Source organism: Struthio camelus, chromosome 3 (genome assembly GCF_040807025.1).
Source record: "Struthio camelus isolate bStrCam1 chromosome 3, bStrCam1.hap1, whole genome shotgun sequence".
Taxonomy (NCBI): domain Eukaryota; kingdom Metazoa; phylum Chordata; class Aves; order Struthioniformes; family Struthionidae; genus Struthio; species Struthio camelus.
Window position 1 is genome coordinate 83,880,970 of NC_090944.1, and position 17,700 is coordinate 83,898,669.

Sequence of the window (17,700 nt, forward strand, 5' to 3'; positions counted from 1 at the left end):
AAGGTAAACAGCAATGGGTAGAAATATTGAAGTATGGACAGCAAGTGATGTTTGTGCATCTGCAGAATTTCACTGGTCAGAAATAGTGATGCTATAAATATAAAGCCTGCTCTAGTAAAACGTTGTAGTTAAACTCAAGAAACAGTTTTTTGTAAATAGATGATGTTATGAGGAGGGGAAAATAAAGGCCTAGACAGGGATACTCTGCTTGGGGGGTGATGTCACTCTTTCAGAGTAAACACCACATAGTAAATACTTCTCCGGAAGGTGAGTGAAGCTGAGAAGCAGAGTTTCCAGGGAAGGGGTAGTCTCTGGTCTCAAAGCAGCAATGGGTCATAGAAGCAGCCTCAGGTCAGATTTTGCAGACTGACGTTGCAGTTTACTTTCCTGTCTCTTTGCATCAGTCTTCCTTCTGCCTTTGCTTCTGTGTCCCTTGGCCTTTCTGCAAGCTGTTCTTCCTGCTTCTTTCTTTCTTCCCTTCTCATCTCTGTTCCTGCTTCTATCTCTTATCTCTCCCTTTCCTTTATTTTTCTGTTTAGCTGATTCTCTCCTAACTAAATTCCTCTTAGAATTATAAATAATAAAAATGTAGAAAAGCAGTAACTTAAAGGGATTCTTGGTAATCTTCACTGCTGTCATTTTCCAAATGTTTCTCTTTACTTCTATATCTCATCAGTTTCGCGTGTTTAGCTTGAAAGGGGAAGTAATGTAGGCTCTCTAGCTGTTTTCATTTGAACAGCTTCTAGCAATATGAGGTCTATTTTTGGTTGTTTCCTGTCTCTCACTGTAATAAAAGGAGCAAAGTATTTTGCACTGTGAAGAGTTATTTTTCTTAACTTTAATTTTTTTCTTGTTCCTTTTTTTGTCCTTATTTTTCGGTAATTTCAACCTCTTGAAGTACTCTTTCAGGTTAGGTAGGGCAGAGCTCTACGTGGAACAGAAGCTAACAGACCTAGGTTGTTTTTAAAAAATGTCTAATAAACATTTGCGCAGTATATTGGATGTGTGTAACATAATCTTTCATACTGCACAGTATGATAGTTTAACTTCTGTAGTGTTATCTTTTTATTTCAAGTTTTAGTCATTTGATCTATATTTCAGTACCATGACCATGGAGGAGCTGCTAACTTCATTGCAGAAGAAATGTCGAACAGAGTGTGAGGAAGCTCATCGACAGCTGGTGTGTGCTCTTAATGGCTTAGCGGGTATCCACATCATTAAAGGTAAGACTGGACTGCTATAGCATATTCTTCACTCCTTCTGGTAGGCTTAAATGACAGCACATAAAAGCAGTGAGCCTTTTGCATTCAAGGAAAAACCCGTAATGAAATCCTGGGAAACTAGAGAGGGTCTTTCTCCTTCCTGAGTGAGGGAGAAAAGACGAGATAAGGCTGTTTGCACCTTTGAGATGTCTAAAAGTATTTCCAGTCTTCCTGTGTACTGAGAGGATAAAATAAATGCTGCTTTTGTAATTCTACTTAAAGTGCTTGTGTTGAATCAGTCCTGTTTTCTGGGTTTCCTTTGTACCCCTTGCCGTGCAAGCTGCCATGCTGACTAGTCTGTTTGTTGGCTGCCTTAGGAGGGTTGTGCTTTTGCCTAGCAGTTAAATTAGTACTCCTTGCTATCCAAGTGTGTCAACATGTGTTTGGTTTGAATTGGAGGAAAAAAAAACCTTTGAACCAGAAATCAAAATAATTATATTAATCTTAAATGTCCTGCCAAACGAAGTACTATATTTGGATGGCCTAATTGCAAATGTGAAAGAAAAGTCGTCTTGGCAAGTGAAGTGTCTTTTCAAGTTGACAAGCTGCTTGAAATTTCCCTGTTTATATGTTCTCTTCTTTCAAGTAAGGCTTTCACAAACAAACTGCCTTAGTTACTTGCCTTAGTAAAAGGCAGTAAATATAAATACTTCTTCTATAAATATATACACACCCTTCTGTAAATACAGAGCCAAATCTGGCAGGGATTTCTCCCCCTTTCCTGATTTGAACTGCCTCTCCTCCAGGGCAGAGGCAGAGAGCTCTGCACCTCTGGTTCACACAGCTCAAAGCTTTTTCTTCACTTTTCAGATTTTTAACTAGTCTAAAAAGCTCTGCCTAGGTTGCCAACTAATCAGTTGTACTTTAGATGAAATGCTTACCAGGACCAAAGGAACTCGCATTCACTGCGTTCCTGGTCTTCTGTGACTTATCTGTAGGCTGCATGCAAAAGAACTGCCCCAACTTGCCATGAAGGTTGTCCTCTAAAATGCTGTAAGGTTCACAGAAGAGCTGCCCACGTTCTCTACCAGTTTGTTACATTCAAGATCTTGTTTATGGGCAAGGAGGGAAGCACGCCTTAAGCATAAGTAAGGCCGAGAATTTGTTAGTATAACTGAAATCTTGATAGTCTAATAATTACTAGTCCAGATCCAATTACAGGGGGAAGAAAAAGAATAATAACGTAGTTAACGTTTTTATAGTCACACTTTTAGTTTCTATGCCTTTTCCTGGTGTTATGCTCAGCCTTTCACTGCTCTTCTGGGTCCTAAGTTTGGTGGTTTCTAGTGGAGGGGGGTTGTTACAGTGAGTTGTCAATATCTGGAGTTCTTTGCCAGGAGGAGAATGATGTTTATGTTGATGATTTCTTCTTCCTCGCTCAAGGATCCACTTGGAGTCATTTTTACATGTTTGCTAACATGATTTTACACATTTGTCCTCACTGGTTTGCAGTTCCATGTTACATTAAAATTTACTCTACAGGGTGTGGTGCCTTTTACATATATTAGATATTATTTCTTTGTTCTCTGTTACTCCTAAACACAATTTTGTCCAGCTCTAGGTTTGTATTTCTTTACCTGATAATGGTGAGTTATTTGTAGCTGTGGGGTCTTCAGTGCCAAGCCTGTGTCCCATCTCTTATCACGCCATGCCTGTACTTCTTTATACTGCATCCCATGTCTCTGTTTCTCGAGGCCTCTGCTATTGTACTAGGCCTGTGTTTTACTACGCTGCATCATTTTATTAGTCATAAATATCTCATTTTACATATAATAACTACTTGTTGCTGCTATTTATGTAAAACTATAATTGTACCACATAAAGATAAACAAAAGTAAAATAGATTAGCCATAGACAGCTGGTCAATTAGAGAAATTACTAAAAAAAAAAAAAAAAAAAGGGGGAAAAGAGGAGAAGGGAAAAAAACACCCTGCAGGCAGATCAAGAAAAGTTTGGGCAAAGCAGACATGACAGCCCTCAGTCCTGAGGCTTTGTAAATTAAGTGCAAACCTTATCGCCTGTTACTAACAGTGGCAATGCTGTGTTACAGGACTACACCATTAAAGCTAGTAACTTTGCTTCAATATGAGAACCAATAAATCTTGTTGAAATAGGATTGTTATACTTCCAGATACCTAGAAAGGTGGTGGGAGGTGGGATTTTTGTTTTGGTTTTACAGTGATATCTGTCTTTACGCATTTCTTGTCCCTATACTTCCCCTCCCCTTATGTTAAGATTCTCCCAAGACTATTAATGGCTTAAAACATAAATTTCTGTTAGTTCTGAAAAGGTAATATACTTTTTTTATTGCTTTTGTATATACAACTTCAATTTTGCATTTCTTCTTAAATTACGATTTATATAATCTGTTTTGTGAAAGTGATTGTGATATTGGCACCTTCAGTAGATTTGCTCCCTGCATGTAGTTAATTATTTCTGCTTATTTCAGGTATGACAAGTCTTCATTGGTTTTTGTGGTTAGTGCTCTGTAAGAGCAAATAAGATATGTGCAGTGCAAAACTAGTAATGCATCGCTGCAATGAGCTGTAGATGATGTTTTAATGCCGCATTTGACTGTTTTGGATTTATACAAGTGTGAATACATATTTTGAGATCAAGGAAGTCGGCAGATCTTGCTGTGACAAAATATAGTTAACTTGGAAGATGGTTTAGTTTTTGTAAAATGTAGTGCTTTGTCTTTTAACGGTTTTGGTGGGCGAGGGGGAGGAGGGGAAAGAATGAATGGGGAAGACTTGTATGAAGATAAGCAGATATAGAACAGCCCTTCCAAAAACATTTTAGTACGTTGCAAACGATGGTAAGTCCTGGCTGTTCAGATATTTAAAGACCAACACCATGTGCATGTGTGTGCCCTTTTTAAAATTTTATTTATTTATTTTATTTAGGAGAATATGCATCGGCTGCAGAGCTGTACAGAGAAGTGTTGCGTTCTTCAGAAGAACACAAAGAAAAGCTCAAAACAGATTCATTACAAGTGAGTGAACATTCAAATATAAAGACATAATTAAGAATTAGAATGCTATAGATTTAATTTATCAGGTCAGTTTTGTTTTCCTCCCCTTAGCAGTGTGCCACGTGACTTTTTTTTTAGCCTGCTGCCATAATCAAAGTTTTTAAATAAAAATCTGTCCAGTGACCTTCACGTTTTTGGCTTTATAAAAGCCACTCTTTTTCCTAAAAGCTTTTACCTGTCATTCTTAATGATACCTCAGAAGCAGCGTATGATCTCCACCTGCTGTTCTGTAATAAAACTTAACAAGCTGTATCCCTAGACTTTTGTCTATGACTATGAATGCTCACATTAATAGCACTATGTTATCGACAAGTGCAAATACAGGATACTGGAATGGCATAAAGAATGAAATAAACACATCATGTTGAAGAATTAAAAATTTTTGCACTGCAGAAGATATTCCTGAAAGCTCATCAAAACATGAAAAAGAATTGAAGTGTACTTGTCTCTCTTCAGGAAAAAAAAGATTATATTTTGAATGCTTTATGAAAAATAAGATGAATAAGAAATAGCCAGTTCTATAAGGAGCATCTTGGTATTTCTTCAAGAAATATCAATACTAAATTGATGAAAATTGCTTTTTCAGCATAACAAAATATTTTAGGTATATTAGTGGCAGATAAATAACTGAGCAGTTGCCTGTTGTTTTTCTTTATTTGGTTCACTAAGTGGAGTAAATTATTCTTTAAGTATCTTCCATGTGGTCATCTGATGCCACCATGATGTTTCTTTGATCAAAGTCCTTTTCCTTTGTGAGTTCCAGAGACGTTTTCCACTCAGCATAGCTGTGTCAGCATAAACTTGTTAAGCCACTTTCATCAATATAATGAAAATGTTAAGGAAGCCATTATACTGAATTGAATATAAAGCAATATTTTTTTCTGAAAATGTATGTTGCTGTTGTGTGATAAAACGCAACTTCTTTTGAGTACTTCCTGGTTGTGTAGAGCTGGTTGTTTTAGAAAATGGCAAACCAGCACTGGCTAATGCTGTTCAAGGGATGAGACAGTAGCAAGGCAAAGCTGAATTAGGGAGGCAAGAATGACACTAGATCAAGGTGGTGGAGGTGTCCGATATGAGTTGGTGGGATACACAGGCAGCATAATGTTAGGGGTCTAGTTTGAGATATATATATGATGAGCCTATATATGCATAAATAATGATCAGATTTATTCTCCCTAAAATAAGCAAAAAGGTCATGTTTTATTTGGTCATCTTTTGTTTCAGAAAAGTGAAAAATATGAAAATGTTTGGAGCTTTGGGAGCTGTTGTTTTTTTTTTCCTTATACTTTATTTTGCTTTAGATGGTCTAAGTGACTTATTTCTATGTTACATTGTGAAAGCCATTACAAAACAATATGCTTTAAGGTAAATAACTTGTTTCCTGTAATAGCCAAGGGCAGTTTAGACTAGGAGTGTGAGTACAGAACAGAATCGGAAGACGTGATATCAGACTTTCCTGCGGATTTGCTGTAAGATCCTGAAGATGATCTTTTTAGTCTGTTTTATTTCCCACCTCAGTAAAATGAGGAAAACAACACTTACTTTATAAGATGCTTTCAAATTAAGAGAGAAAAGTTAAATCTTACTTTAAATTAATGTTAATTTCTTGCTATAGGATTTCATTGGTGATTAGTCTTTTCCTGTTACAAATAATGAAATATTTTTTCATGATTATTGATGACTGTGTATGTTTAGAGACTTCATTCTACACACAATTTGATGGAACTGTTGCTGGCAAAGCACCCAGGAATTCCACCCACTTTACGTGATGGCCAACTTGCAGAAGAGGTAAATATTGTTCATTTTTTGTAGAAATATATTTTGAAGAAAAACTTGTTTTTATTCCTCATTATTTTGTCTAAACAAGGAAATAACGATAAGTAACCTTCAACTTGAAGGTCCAGTTTTCAGTTTTCTTCATGGCCTGAATCTTGTCAGTGGGGTCTGTCCAGGCTGTCCCTGTATTACTCATACTCGCGTGTCCTTTAACAACTGCATCTTCCCCATTCATTCTTGGACTGCCTACCTGTCTAGAAAGTTTAGCCATCTTGGGCCAGATAAGCAAGTCACTATACGTTAACTGGCTAAACCAGCCTGTTTAACTATATCCTTAACAACGAAATCTCTCTGGTGAGATAGCTGGAATCCTTGTTCCCTACTGGTTACTTGTGGTAGACATACGGACTGTATTTGCAAAAGAACATTGTTATTGTGGAGACATTAAGGCAGGAAAGGACACCTTGGGAGGTCTCTAGTCCAACTTCCTACTCAAAGCAGGGTCAACACTGATTTCTGACCAAGTAGCTCTGACCTTTATCCAGTTGGGCCTTTGAGATCTGCTAGTACAGAGGTTTCACAGCCTATCTGGGCAACCTGTTCCAATAGTTAATTGCCTTACAATGAAAGAAAAATTTCCGTATGGGAGCCTCCCATTTCCGTTTATAACCATTTTTACTTATTCTCTTGCCACACACTTCGATAAAGTGCCTGGCTCCATCTTCTCACAACCTCCTCTTAGCTGTTGGAAGGTTACTATTCTGTGCCCTCTAAGCGTTCTTTTCCCCAGTTCTTCCACCTCTCCAGTTGTGTGGTGGTGATCAGTTTCTGTCTTATTATTTGGATGTTTTGTGGTATTTTAACATTTTTATGCAAGTTCTGTGTATAGACAGCATTTCCTTTTTTATTTTTCTGAAATGTGTTCTAAAAGCAATTTATGACTAGAAACAAAGAGCTGAAGTTGATAGCGGGGTGGGGGGGGATTTCGCCAACCCAGCAATGGAAAAAATGTGAAGCACTTGTTTTAGGGTTTTCATTTGGGATTTTCTTTGTGTACAGAATGGAAACAAGTAAAACCTGAAAAAATATGGCAGTTTTTATTTCCTGAAGCTTTTGCCACCAAGATGATGATCGGTGGTCCTTCCGCTTATAAATTGCTTATGTGCTATACTAGTCGTATGCAAATTATAGCCGCATTAGCTGCCGTCTCCTAACTTGAAATGTTGAATCTCCTAGTGCATGCCTTGCCTTCGCTTGTATGATAAGGTGTGACAGAGGAATTTCATATAAACTAGCTATTATTTTAAGCTTGCATCCTAGCTTACTGCACACTCGTTTCCCCACCTAGACAAGACTTTAGGCCATTTTGGGCCCATATTCCCCTTCCTTTTATATTTGTCTCAAAAGAATACCATAATAAGTAGTAGAAACTTCTCCTTGAACTAGTTTCTATAGTCAAATGTTCACAGATAGGTCCCAGAAATGTCATTTGCATGTGTGAAGGACAGCTATTTCAAACCCAGTTCAAAATGATAAAATGTTAGCAAGTAAAGCTGACCTTAATGTTGTATCAGGAGCAGGTTACCAAACTAATTTACTACCTGTTCAACCACTTTCTTTTCCCTGTGATCACATCTCTGAGCACAGGAATATCTCGAGTATTTAGGGAAAGAGTGGTAACATGATGTTTGACCATTTCAAGTGACTAATGTATGCCCCTTGGAGAGGTAGAGTTAAATATTTAAATATGTTTCTACAAACCTTTATAGAAACACTGCCCTTTTTTTTTTTTTATGTCCTATAGTCGTAGCAATTTGTTTACATCATCTTTTCCTTGGCTTTGTGAGGAGGAGGACTGGAAACTTTGCTTTTCATTTGTAAACAAAATAGAGATTGCTTTCCATAGCCATCTGTCACAATCAGCTCATCCAAATATGTGAGTCTCCTCTCTGGTTTCAGTAGCTAAGCTTCATCCATAACAATAATAGAATTATTTTGATAGTGGCAAGCAAACAAAAAAAATTAAGTATTTTTAAATACCAAACAAACTGTAAATTTTTTACAGAATCACATGCCTCAAGGGATTTTCACTGTCAGAGGTAATTTTTATTGAAATATATCCACACCTAAAAATAACGGACTTTATATTTAAACCTTCCTTGTTAGTGTATCGATAAGTACTGTATATAGGTAAAGTTAAATTGTGCTGTTTTCAGATTGTTCTAGGATGTTTTTATTGTGTAAGTTCAACACAATGTATTTTTTAAAATACGGTGAAGAAAGACTATGAGTTAAATCTGAGTTCTTTTAATGTGTTGTGTTCCTTGTGTGTTATTTGGACTTGTCAAAAAGCAAAGTTATATAGTCAACACCTTTGTAATAGTTTCAGTCTTCACAAGTGGTTTATAGGCTTACTAATAAATAACAGATTCTGGAGGAAAACAATAATGCTAAATTTTGCTCGTAAATGAAGGTGAGTAGATTATGCACTTTAGGTAGCTGTTCTAAAACAGTATGGTAGCTGGGGAATTTTTACGTATTTGATTATACATTATGAATGTAAATGAGTTGTGCAAGACTTATATCGCCATTTTCATGCAGGCAGAACAACTTCGACAGCATTATATGAGTAAATCCAATGCAGAAGTTGCAGAAGCCCATCAGGCCTTACAGCCAGTTCTCCAGACAATTCGAGAGCTCCAGAGAAAGGCAAGTCTCTCGTATGTATTTAATTTGTGAATTTTGAATTTTTCCCCCCTTCCATCTGTTCATCCAGAACTCCACGTATTTATCTCTAACAATTTCTTGAAGCCCCAGTTGGAATAGGAGTTGGGCAGTGCACGCACAGAGTCCAAAACGTATTCTGTGCTCCCTACTTAAAGGAGCTCACAGTACGTGATGAACAGATGACTAAGAAGAAAAATACACAGTTGTGGTGAGATGATTCCAGTACAGTTTAGCACGCTATTTAGTTTTATATTAACTATTTTTCACATACAGTGTAGTTCTAGAAGTTACAGGCTTTGGCCTTGAAATATTTCTGTTGTATATCAGATGGGATTTCAGCTACTTCCAGAGGAACTGTGTTTCTGTTTGTTTGTTTAATATGCGTTTAGTCATTGTGCTTAACGCTTAACTACGTTTAGTCTTTGTGACAATTCAGGTTTAATGGGAGGGTGCAAAGTATTAATGAATTGATGAAGACATGAGATGAAATGCTATTTGGATTAAAACACATGAGAAAATAATGTCTTTTTCATCTGCCTTCACCTTCTCTTAGTGTTATTCTTTAAAGTGTTGTGATTTTTTGTTTGTTTTGGTTTTTTCTTTTTTTTATTAAGAGAGAAACACAAGACTTGTAGATTACAATATCTCTCTCTGTGGCTTTTTTGGGTAGACAGCCTACATGAATCTAACTCCACTGAAGCGATTTAAAAGTGTGGAAGTAGTTTGGAATGCGGTACACTTCTTAATCGTGTATTCACTTAAGCAGGAAAAGAAGTACTTTATAAGCATACTTTTATGTCCTGGTAACTTCCCATGGAATTTACTATTCTGTGTTTGAGGCCTAGAGAGGAGCATAAGCCTCTGCTACAATGAGTAAATTGGTTATTTGTTGAATGTTCATGAATAAATCTGCTCTTCTGCATGCAGATACATTCTGGTTCTCCTTGGTGGTTGGATGTCATCCAGACAGCAATACAATACGCCATCGATGAGGAGCTTGTTCAGCGTGTGCAAAATGAGATAACCAGCAACTACAAACAGCAAACTAATAAACTCTCCATGGCAGACAAGTAAGACAGTACCTGCAAAATAGAGTAATGAGTACTGTTAAGTCTGCTCGAGCCTTTCAATCAGTCTTTGCTAACAGTTGCAATTAAATGGCAGGCACTTCTGCTTCAGAACATCTGGGCTGCAATTTAGTTTCAAAAACACTACAAAAAAGGGATAACTAAATAGAAAACCTCAAAAGTGGGAGAATTTCAATTTTCTCCTAGGCAAGAATTCTTTAAGATGCTCTCCTTTGTATTATCTACGATGGTCTTATAATTTTCTGCACTTGTTCAACTGCTGAGCAAAAATGATTGAAAGCTTATTGCATTAAAATTGAGTAACCTCTAAAATAAACTGACTTACGTAAATGGGAAATGGCCAGGCTATATTAGAAAATCCTTAGATAACAGCATAAAATAGCATCACTGTTTTTCTGATCAAAGAATTCTGTTTTGGTTTCATGTTAAAGAGGACAGTACTACCAAATTCTATTGAAACTGCAGCTATCTGGTATTACCCAAGTACTTCAGTTTTCCACACTTCACTATTAACAAGCCTATGGGTTAAATAGATATGATGCCCTTAATTTACAAAGCAATGCTTTACAGATTTATATGTGTATGCAAGCAAATGATCTTAATGGTTACCCCTTAATGCATTTCTTCCGAATGGGATTTCAGATATCATCATATAAACAGATAGCATCACATCAAGAAGTTAGTAATATTAATGCCTGAAATCTTCCTTGAACAGTTCCTGTTTATTGTATGCAGTTACAGAATCATGTAATGTCCTATCGAGTTTGGAATATCTCCAAGGAGGGAGATGTCATAGGCTCTGTGGGCAATCTCTTCCAGTACTTGACCCACTCACTTGGTGAAAGAACTTTTCCTTTTGTCTAATCAGTATATCCTGTATTGCATCTTGTGTCCATTATCTCTTGCCTTTATTTTGATTGGATACATATTATAGGGAGAGGGTGTGCACGTGTGTGTGTGTGTGTGTATACAGAAATACACAAATACATAAAGATATATTCTCCCATATGTTTACTCTGTTACCATGATCCCCAAAGGTGTTAAGTCCTCCCCCCCTTCCCATTAGGCTTAACCAGATGTTTTATGTACTTAATTCTGTTGAAATTGTGAAGTGCCATTTGAGAGTGACGACTTCTCTTTTTTGCCTCTGCTCTAAATAAAATTGAGGAAAAGATTGTTTGGGTGTGCAATCTCCTCTCAAATGCCTGTGTGTCTATATGCTTGCCCTTTTGTACTGGAACAAAGTTGATGTTTTCTCACTTGAAGTTGGCTATTTAGGAAGAGCCTTTTTTCTGCTACTGATAGGTTGTATAACTTCGGACGGGCTGTTTCATCTGTGACTCAACTGTTTTTTTTTATAAAATAATAGTTACTTCTTTAATTTAGTTGAGCATGTGTAATGAAAAAATACTAAAAAATGGCTTTTAGCTCTTGTGATGTGTTACCAGTCAGTGGTGGAAAGAGCAAGTGTTAATTTATGGTTGAGTACTGGAGACGGTTAATCAAGATATAATTGGGAGTTTTTCATAAATATGGAGCGTTTGACAACTGATTGTATTAACAACAGACTTTTAACTGTAATTCATGTATTTTCAGACTACCATGTTAGGCAAACTTGCTGAAAGCGTGGTTCAAGATGTTATCTTTACGGAGTCTTATCTTTACGGAGTCTTACGTTCATATACATGACAATGTTTTGCAAGACAGTGGTACTATCAAGTAGTACTGTTGTCTTGTATAAGACTTTGTAAAGATGACATCTTGCTTTCAGCAAGAGACCTCTGTCCACAGGAAAAATACAGTATGAGAAGCACTTAACTGGTATTCATTTTTCCAGGTCTAATCAAGAAAGATGGTTGGGTTTTAGGAAAATAGTTCATTTTCATGTTCATTTAATAATTTTGACTTTGAAAGTTAAGGTGCGAAATGCAATAACTTTTTTGCAATGGCTGCATTTGTCTGCTGTGAATTGCACAGGCGCTTTGAAAGTCTGTTTGCTGGCCGACAGATGCAAATAAGACTAAGTGTGTGTAATTATCGACTTTTTGTAGATTTGTATTGTGGCCCAGAATGTTGCAGGTTGTTTACTGACAGTTGCACCTCTCCAGTCTTAGAAAGAGTCTTCCTATTGTATAAGTAGCAGGCATCATCTCAGTGGGTGTATAGGAATGATTTCTGATAGTTAGCGTTGCACTTGCTACTAAGCATTTGTAAGGTATGAACTAGAGGGCAATATAGAACGACAGAAAATGGTTGCGGTTGGAAGGGACCTCTGGAGATCATCTAGTCCAATGCCCCCACTCAAGCAGGGTCCTCTAGAACGTATTTCCCAGGATCACATCCAGGCGGGTTTTGAGTATCTCCAGCAAAGGAGACTCCACAACTTCTCTGGGCAACCTGTATGTATTTATATGACATATAAAGCTGTTTTTCTTCTCTTGCGTTTTTGACTTGGTGACTCAGTGTGCTGTTACTTCCCTCTTTAAATCAGATTCCGTGACTGCAGAGGCCTTCAGTACCTGCTCACAACCCAACTGGACGAAGTGAAGAAGTTCCAAAAGATTGTAAGAGAAGCAGTGAAAAATTTAGAAGGCCCTCCCTCTAAGCAAGTTATTGAGGCTGCTACTATCTGCCACTTGCGACCTGTTAGGCTTCCACTTAACAAGTATGTCTAGAAAATATGAAATATATTTCATAAGATGTATTTTCCCTCATTTGAAATAAGTTAAGAAAGAGGAGAATGATATATTTAACCTATAGTAAGGATTTATATGTACACAGCCATTGTAAATGCATTCGTAAGACACGTTACCTTATGTTGTTTTTATAAATGTAAAATCTTTTGCAGTCAGTTGTATCCAGTGTACATATAAAACTTAATTTTTTTAAGGACTTTGTGTGTTTTTATATTTGTTGGAATAGGGCATTATCAGAATTACTTTGCTTTCTGGTCCAATTCCGATTGGTTCTGTTTTCAATCTTCTGTATTCCAGCTGTGTCTTTTGTAAGGCTGATGAGCTGTTCACAGAATATGAGTCAAAGCTCTTTTCTCACACGTAAGTTCATGGTTTTATAAAATTCTCATACTGCAAAAATAAAAGTGAAAGTTATTGCTTTATATTTTCTACTTTAAGTTGTCTGAAATCACTTTAAGACAAATTATAGAACAATCTAATTATGGCATTTAAGACTAACTTGTTGCTTATGGACTTGATAGCAGTTTTATTAGTCAGGTTTATTTTTCCACGTAAATTTCACTTTTAAAAAAAAGTTGTGTACAATGGACAAATACATGTCACTTTCTCACCAGCTGCTGTAACTTGACAGTACATTTGAAGTGAGGTGTTGAAGTGTTCAGAAAGTGCATCTATAAATACAAACATCATAGCTGAACACGTTACTATATGTGCAAGTGTTTGTTTAGTCATATTACAAATGGTATAATACCATTCCCATTCATTGATTTTAATGTTCTGTATAGTTCATAAATTAAGTAACATAGTTTGACCAAAGCCACAGTGAGAGAGGAGATTTCAGAGATGATCTAAAATGTTTGAATTGGCATTGTTTGTCGAGAAGAGAAGTGAGAAGCTGTAGTCATCTTAAATGGTCTAATACACAGCAGTAGACTTTGCATCAGGATTTGACTGCAACTCTCATGTTGATTTAAGAAGTCAGAATTGCAAAGTGTTTTTAATGTATGTGGCAGTTCCAGAATCCTTGATAACTACCGAAAAAATAATTAAGATGCATAAGTCTTTGCAGAAGTTATTGATGACTTTGAGCTGACAAAATGGCCTGTACAGGGATTTCATTACTGGTAGCAAGTTCACTGTATTCTAAGCAAGTTTCAGGATATCAGGTAATAAAACAGCTGTATGTATGGTATGTCTTTGTTTAGTTTCCTTTTTTCTTTAATCAAGTGTTAGAAGGCTGAAATGTATGATGAATATGTAGAAATGGATGTGAAAGTACAAAATCAGTGATCATATTACATTGGGTTTATTTTTAAGTGTTAAAGGCCAAATGGCTATATTTGAAGAAATGATAGAAGATGAAGAAGGGCTTGTTGATGACCGTTTGCCCACCACAAGTCGAGGACTGTGGGCAACCAGTGAAACAGAACGTGCCTTGAAAGCTCTTCTCTCCTTTGCCAAAGCTCACCGAATGGATGTTAAGCTAACTGAAGAAGGCAGCATGTTTCTGGAACTCTTTGAAGCATGGAAAAAGGAATATAAGGTACAGCAAATGAGACTGTGAAAAAACATGTGTGGTGCATTTTATGTAATGTGAACAAATTTAAGCTGCATATGAACAAATCTAAGTTGTTATCTGAAATTAGGGTTTAGCTATGCAAAGCTTTTTCACAGTTCTTTTTACACAATTTAATTAAAAATAGTTCACATATGATTTAACAATTACTAAAAGAGCTGTACTGGCTACTAAGCGAATTAGTAAGTACTATAATGTAATCCATTAGGACAGCGTACTGAAATAATTAGATTTGTCTTCCTGTTCAGTTATATCAGGATGTGGCAGGAATCAACAAATCCAATGCTAATTCTTTAATTCTGTTTACCTTCTGTCTTGTGCTAGGTACAGATCTTTTTCAGCATCACACTTTTTCTGGGCCTTGTTTGCTTGGTGTAAGTTGCAGCATGTGTGCTACGCAACGTAATATGAAATCGTTAGTTTCCTCTGACCTGGAAATATAAGAGGAGTATACCAGGCTTCACTTACGTATTCTTGCATGTGTGGGTTTCCTTGCAGTGAATAACAGTGGTGGAGAAGGGAGAGAAGCTGAGGCACACCAGGATCTCATCCTGTTTTATAGATTAGATGTAATCAGAAATGTTTTATCTTGAGTACTTCTCCTTTTTGATTTACATAAATTTCAGCATCAGTATATTACTCTTGCTACACTAGTGTCAGGATTATCTCCTCTGCAGTTTTTTTGTACACTCATTTTCTGTGGTCTGACATCAAACTCCTGCTCCTTGCAAGGCTTTTTTTTTCCCCGTGGCCTTTCTCCCAAGCCTTCTGTTTCATGGTTCTAGAGACTTGTCACTTTAACTGGCTTTTTCATAGGAGTTTTTGAAAAAGCAGAGCTACTTTGCCATCTAGGAACAAAGCTTTTGGCATTAAGTCCTAGTCCAAGGAAGAAGAAAAGATATTCTAGAGTGTAATTCACCTAATCTAAGATAGATAAACTAACCGAACTCCATCTGTCTTTGTTTTTCAGCAAACTTGGTTACTGATCTCCTGCCTCCTTCAGATTGGGATGGGGTGGGGGGGCTGCTTAGAGGTGAAACTTAATCTGCAGCTGCCTTAAAAAAAAAAAAAAAAAACGAACTAGGTTACAGTGTGACACAGTGTAAAAACCTATTTAAAGAAATTGACATTTTAGCATTTAGGTATCTGTTAGTATATTTATTATATATTATTATATATGTATAACAGTGTGTGTATATATATATATAGTATACTGACATTATATTATATAACATACATATGTTATTAATTATATTATCTGTCAGTTAAAATTATAAATACCTAACAAATTTGTGCTGTTCTCAGATAGTCAAGTTATGTGATTATTGTACTGAAATGCTGATTGGAAAATGCTGACCCTTGCTGTTCTCATGCTTCAATATTTTATGTCCTGGGCTTGCTGCAGTTCATGTTTAAAAAAAAAAAAAAAAAAAAATTGACATAAGGTAGCTGGTTACTGAGGCTTTGCTGTGTGGTGGGGATTTTTCTGCTGCAGTTAGGGAACAAGTATTCTCTTCGTATTCTTTTACTTTGGGAACTAGAAGGTAGGACTAATATGCTCCTGAGAATGAATATATTTATGATTCCATCTGTCCTGACTTGGAAATACTGATTCAATTATCTATGCCACTCAGATTTCAATAAGATCAGTGAAGATTTTTGGATGCAATACTTTAATTATAGAGAGCTTCCCTGGGAAGAAGTACTGTATAGTATTATCAGTTAGTTTTAAAATAATACCAGCATCTGTTGATTTGTGTGTGTAGCATACTTCCAGTTTGAGCCATTTCTTTTATGTCAGTAATTACTTTTACTTGGGAGAATTGAATTGGGTGTCATTCTTGTCTTATCTGTTCCTTCATCATCAAGAACACTCAAAGAATTGTTAATGTCTGAAAAAAATATTTTTAAAGAAACAAGTGAACCAATACTTCATCTTTAAGAAGCAGCTTTACTACAATACTAGTTAGCGGTTCAGAAATTGTGTAATCGTTGTCCCTTATTTTATTCAGCATTCGCTTAGTCTTGCATGGCATTTCAATTTCTGAACTTTCAATTGTGTTATTGTAATAGCTGTAGAAAAAATGAGAGAGAAACAGCTATTTATATTTGTTCATAAAGAGATACTGGAAAAGAGAGCAGGCAACATTATACTTACACTGATTTAGTTTTCCTTCATAATTTATTGTTATTGCAGAATTACTGTGAAGAAATACTGTCCCTTACTCCAAAAAGATTTTTCACAGTATACTTCATATGGTGGAGGCATATAAAGGTAACTCAGCTCAAGAGTTCTGCTACTAATTAGTTTGGGCCTTTCTTTTAGTTGCTTCATGAATATTGGATGGTACTGAGGGATCATGTGTCTGCTATTGATGAACTAGCAATGGCTACAGAACGGCTGAGAGTGCGTCATCCTGATGAGCCAAAACCAAATCCACCAGTTCTGCACATTATAGAACCACATGAGGTAGAATACTTGGCGAGAAAGAGGCGTGTTTTTTTATGAAAGAATAAAGCAGCTTGTTTTAGACCCTACTTCTTACAAAAGTAAAATACATACCTATATCTGTTTATATACAATGTCTATAATATGTCTTTGTTTCATTTTCTGAAAGTCTAGGTGATGAAAGAGTTCTTGTCTACTTCTAGTGTCTGAGCCTTTTGGAGTTTGAAGCTATTATCTTGACGTAGTCTGTTAGCCTTCTTACTGTGAGAGTGGCATGTTTCCAAAAGGCTGCTCTTCTTTCAGCAGTAGACAGGTGGCTCCGAGACCCCTGTCTATGACTGTTCTTTAATTTCCCAAACTGGTGGAGAATGAAATTGATCTGACTTCTCACTTGTTTTTCTTCTTCCTACAAGGATCTAAACAGCAGTGAAAACTAAAAAGGCAAAGTATTTTTCAGCATTTTGGAATTCCTGAGCAGCCTTAGAGACGTTTTCTGTTCATGAACCTAGAGAAAATGCTGAGTTGATTTAACTTCTTTTTTTTTTTTTTTGTTGCAGCAATAGAAAAAAGTTTTCAACAGAAACAAAGGCTTTCTTTTCTTTTTTCTATGAGATTGTATGTTAGATCAAAATGCTTCTTTTCTCTAGGAAGTAGCAATACAAGCTACAGGCTTTGCTTAAACAAAAGTTTAACAAAGACTAAAATTTGTTTATGAATTCTCAAACATATAAGAAACCCCCGTCCTTTGGCCTTCATCACTATGATGTTTGCCTTTCCTGTAGTATTAATAAGTACACCACTGTCAACTGCAATTAATCTGAAAGGGAGTCGGCTTGATGTTTCTACAGTCTTTGCATAGGTTAAATGAAAAATTAAGACTTCTAGAAAATGTAAGGGAAGTAATTAGTTTTCTTACGTATAGTTGTTGGAATCTTGTTTTGTGTACATTCATTTAGTGCTGTTTTGATAGGTGGAACAAAATCGAGTGAAACTTCTGAATGACAAGGCAGTTGCCAAATCACAGCTTCAGAAGAAATTAGGACAACTTCTGTATCTCACTAATTTGGAGAAGGTGAGGTTTATTGTTCC

The 17,700-nt window shown here is 36.3% G+C and overlaps 1 protein-coding gene across 3 annotated transcripts in view; it reads left to right on the plus strand.

Moving 5' to 3' along the window:
* Positions 1-17,700, plus strand: part of SHPRH (SNF2 histone linker PHD RING helicase) — a 57,703-nt gene that overhangs the window by 20,932 nt on the left and 19,071 nt on the right. For all 3 annotated transcript variants that reach the window (XM_068938814.1, XM_068938815.1, XM_068938816.1), the window contains exons 15-24: positions 1,102-1,223; positions 4,169-4,257; positions 5,995-6,087; positions 8,677-8,784; positions 9,730-9,872; positions 12,382-12,555; positions 12,884-12,946; positions 13,904-14,129; positions 16,489-16,632; positions 17,582-17,683. In XM_068938814.1, coding sequence (XP_068794915.1) covers positions 1,102-1,223; positions 4,169-4,257; positions 5,995-6,087; positions 8,677-8,784; positions 9,730-9,872; positions 12,382-12,555; positions 12,884-12,946; positions 13,904-14,129; positions 16,489-16,632; positions 17,582-17,683 — 1,264 coding nt within the window. The remainder of the gene's footprint in view (positions 1-1,101; positions 1,224-4,168; positions 4,258-5,994; positions 6,088-8,676; positions 8,785-9,729; positions 9,873-12,381; positions 12,556-12,883; positions 12,947-13,903; positions 14,130-16,488; positions 16,633-17,581; positions 17,684-17,700) is intronic.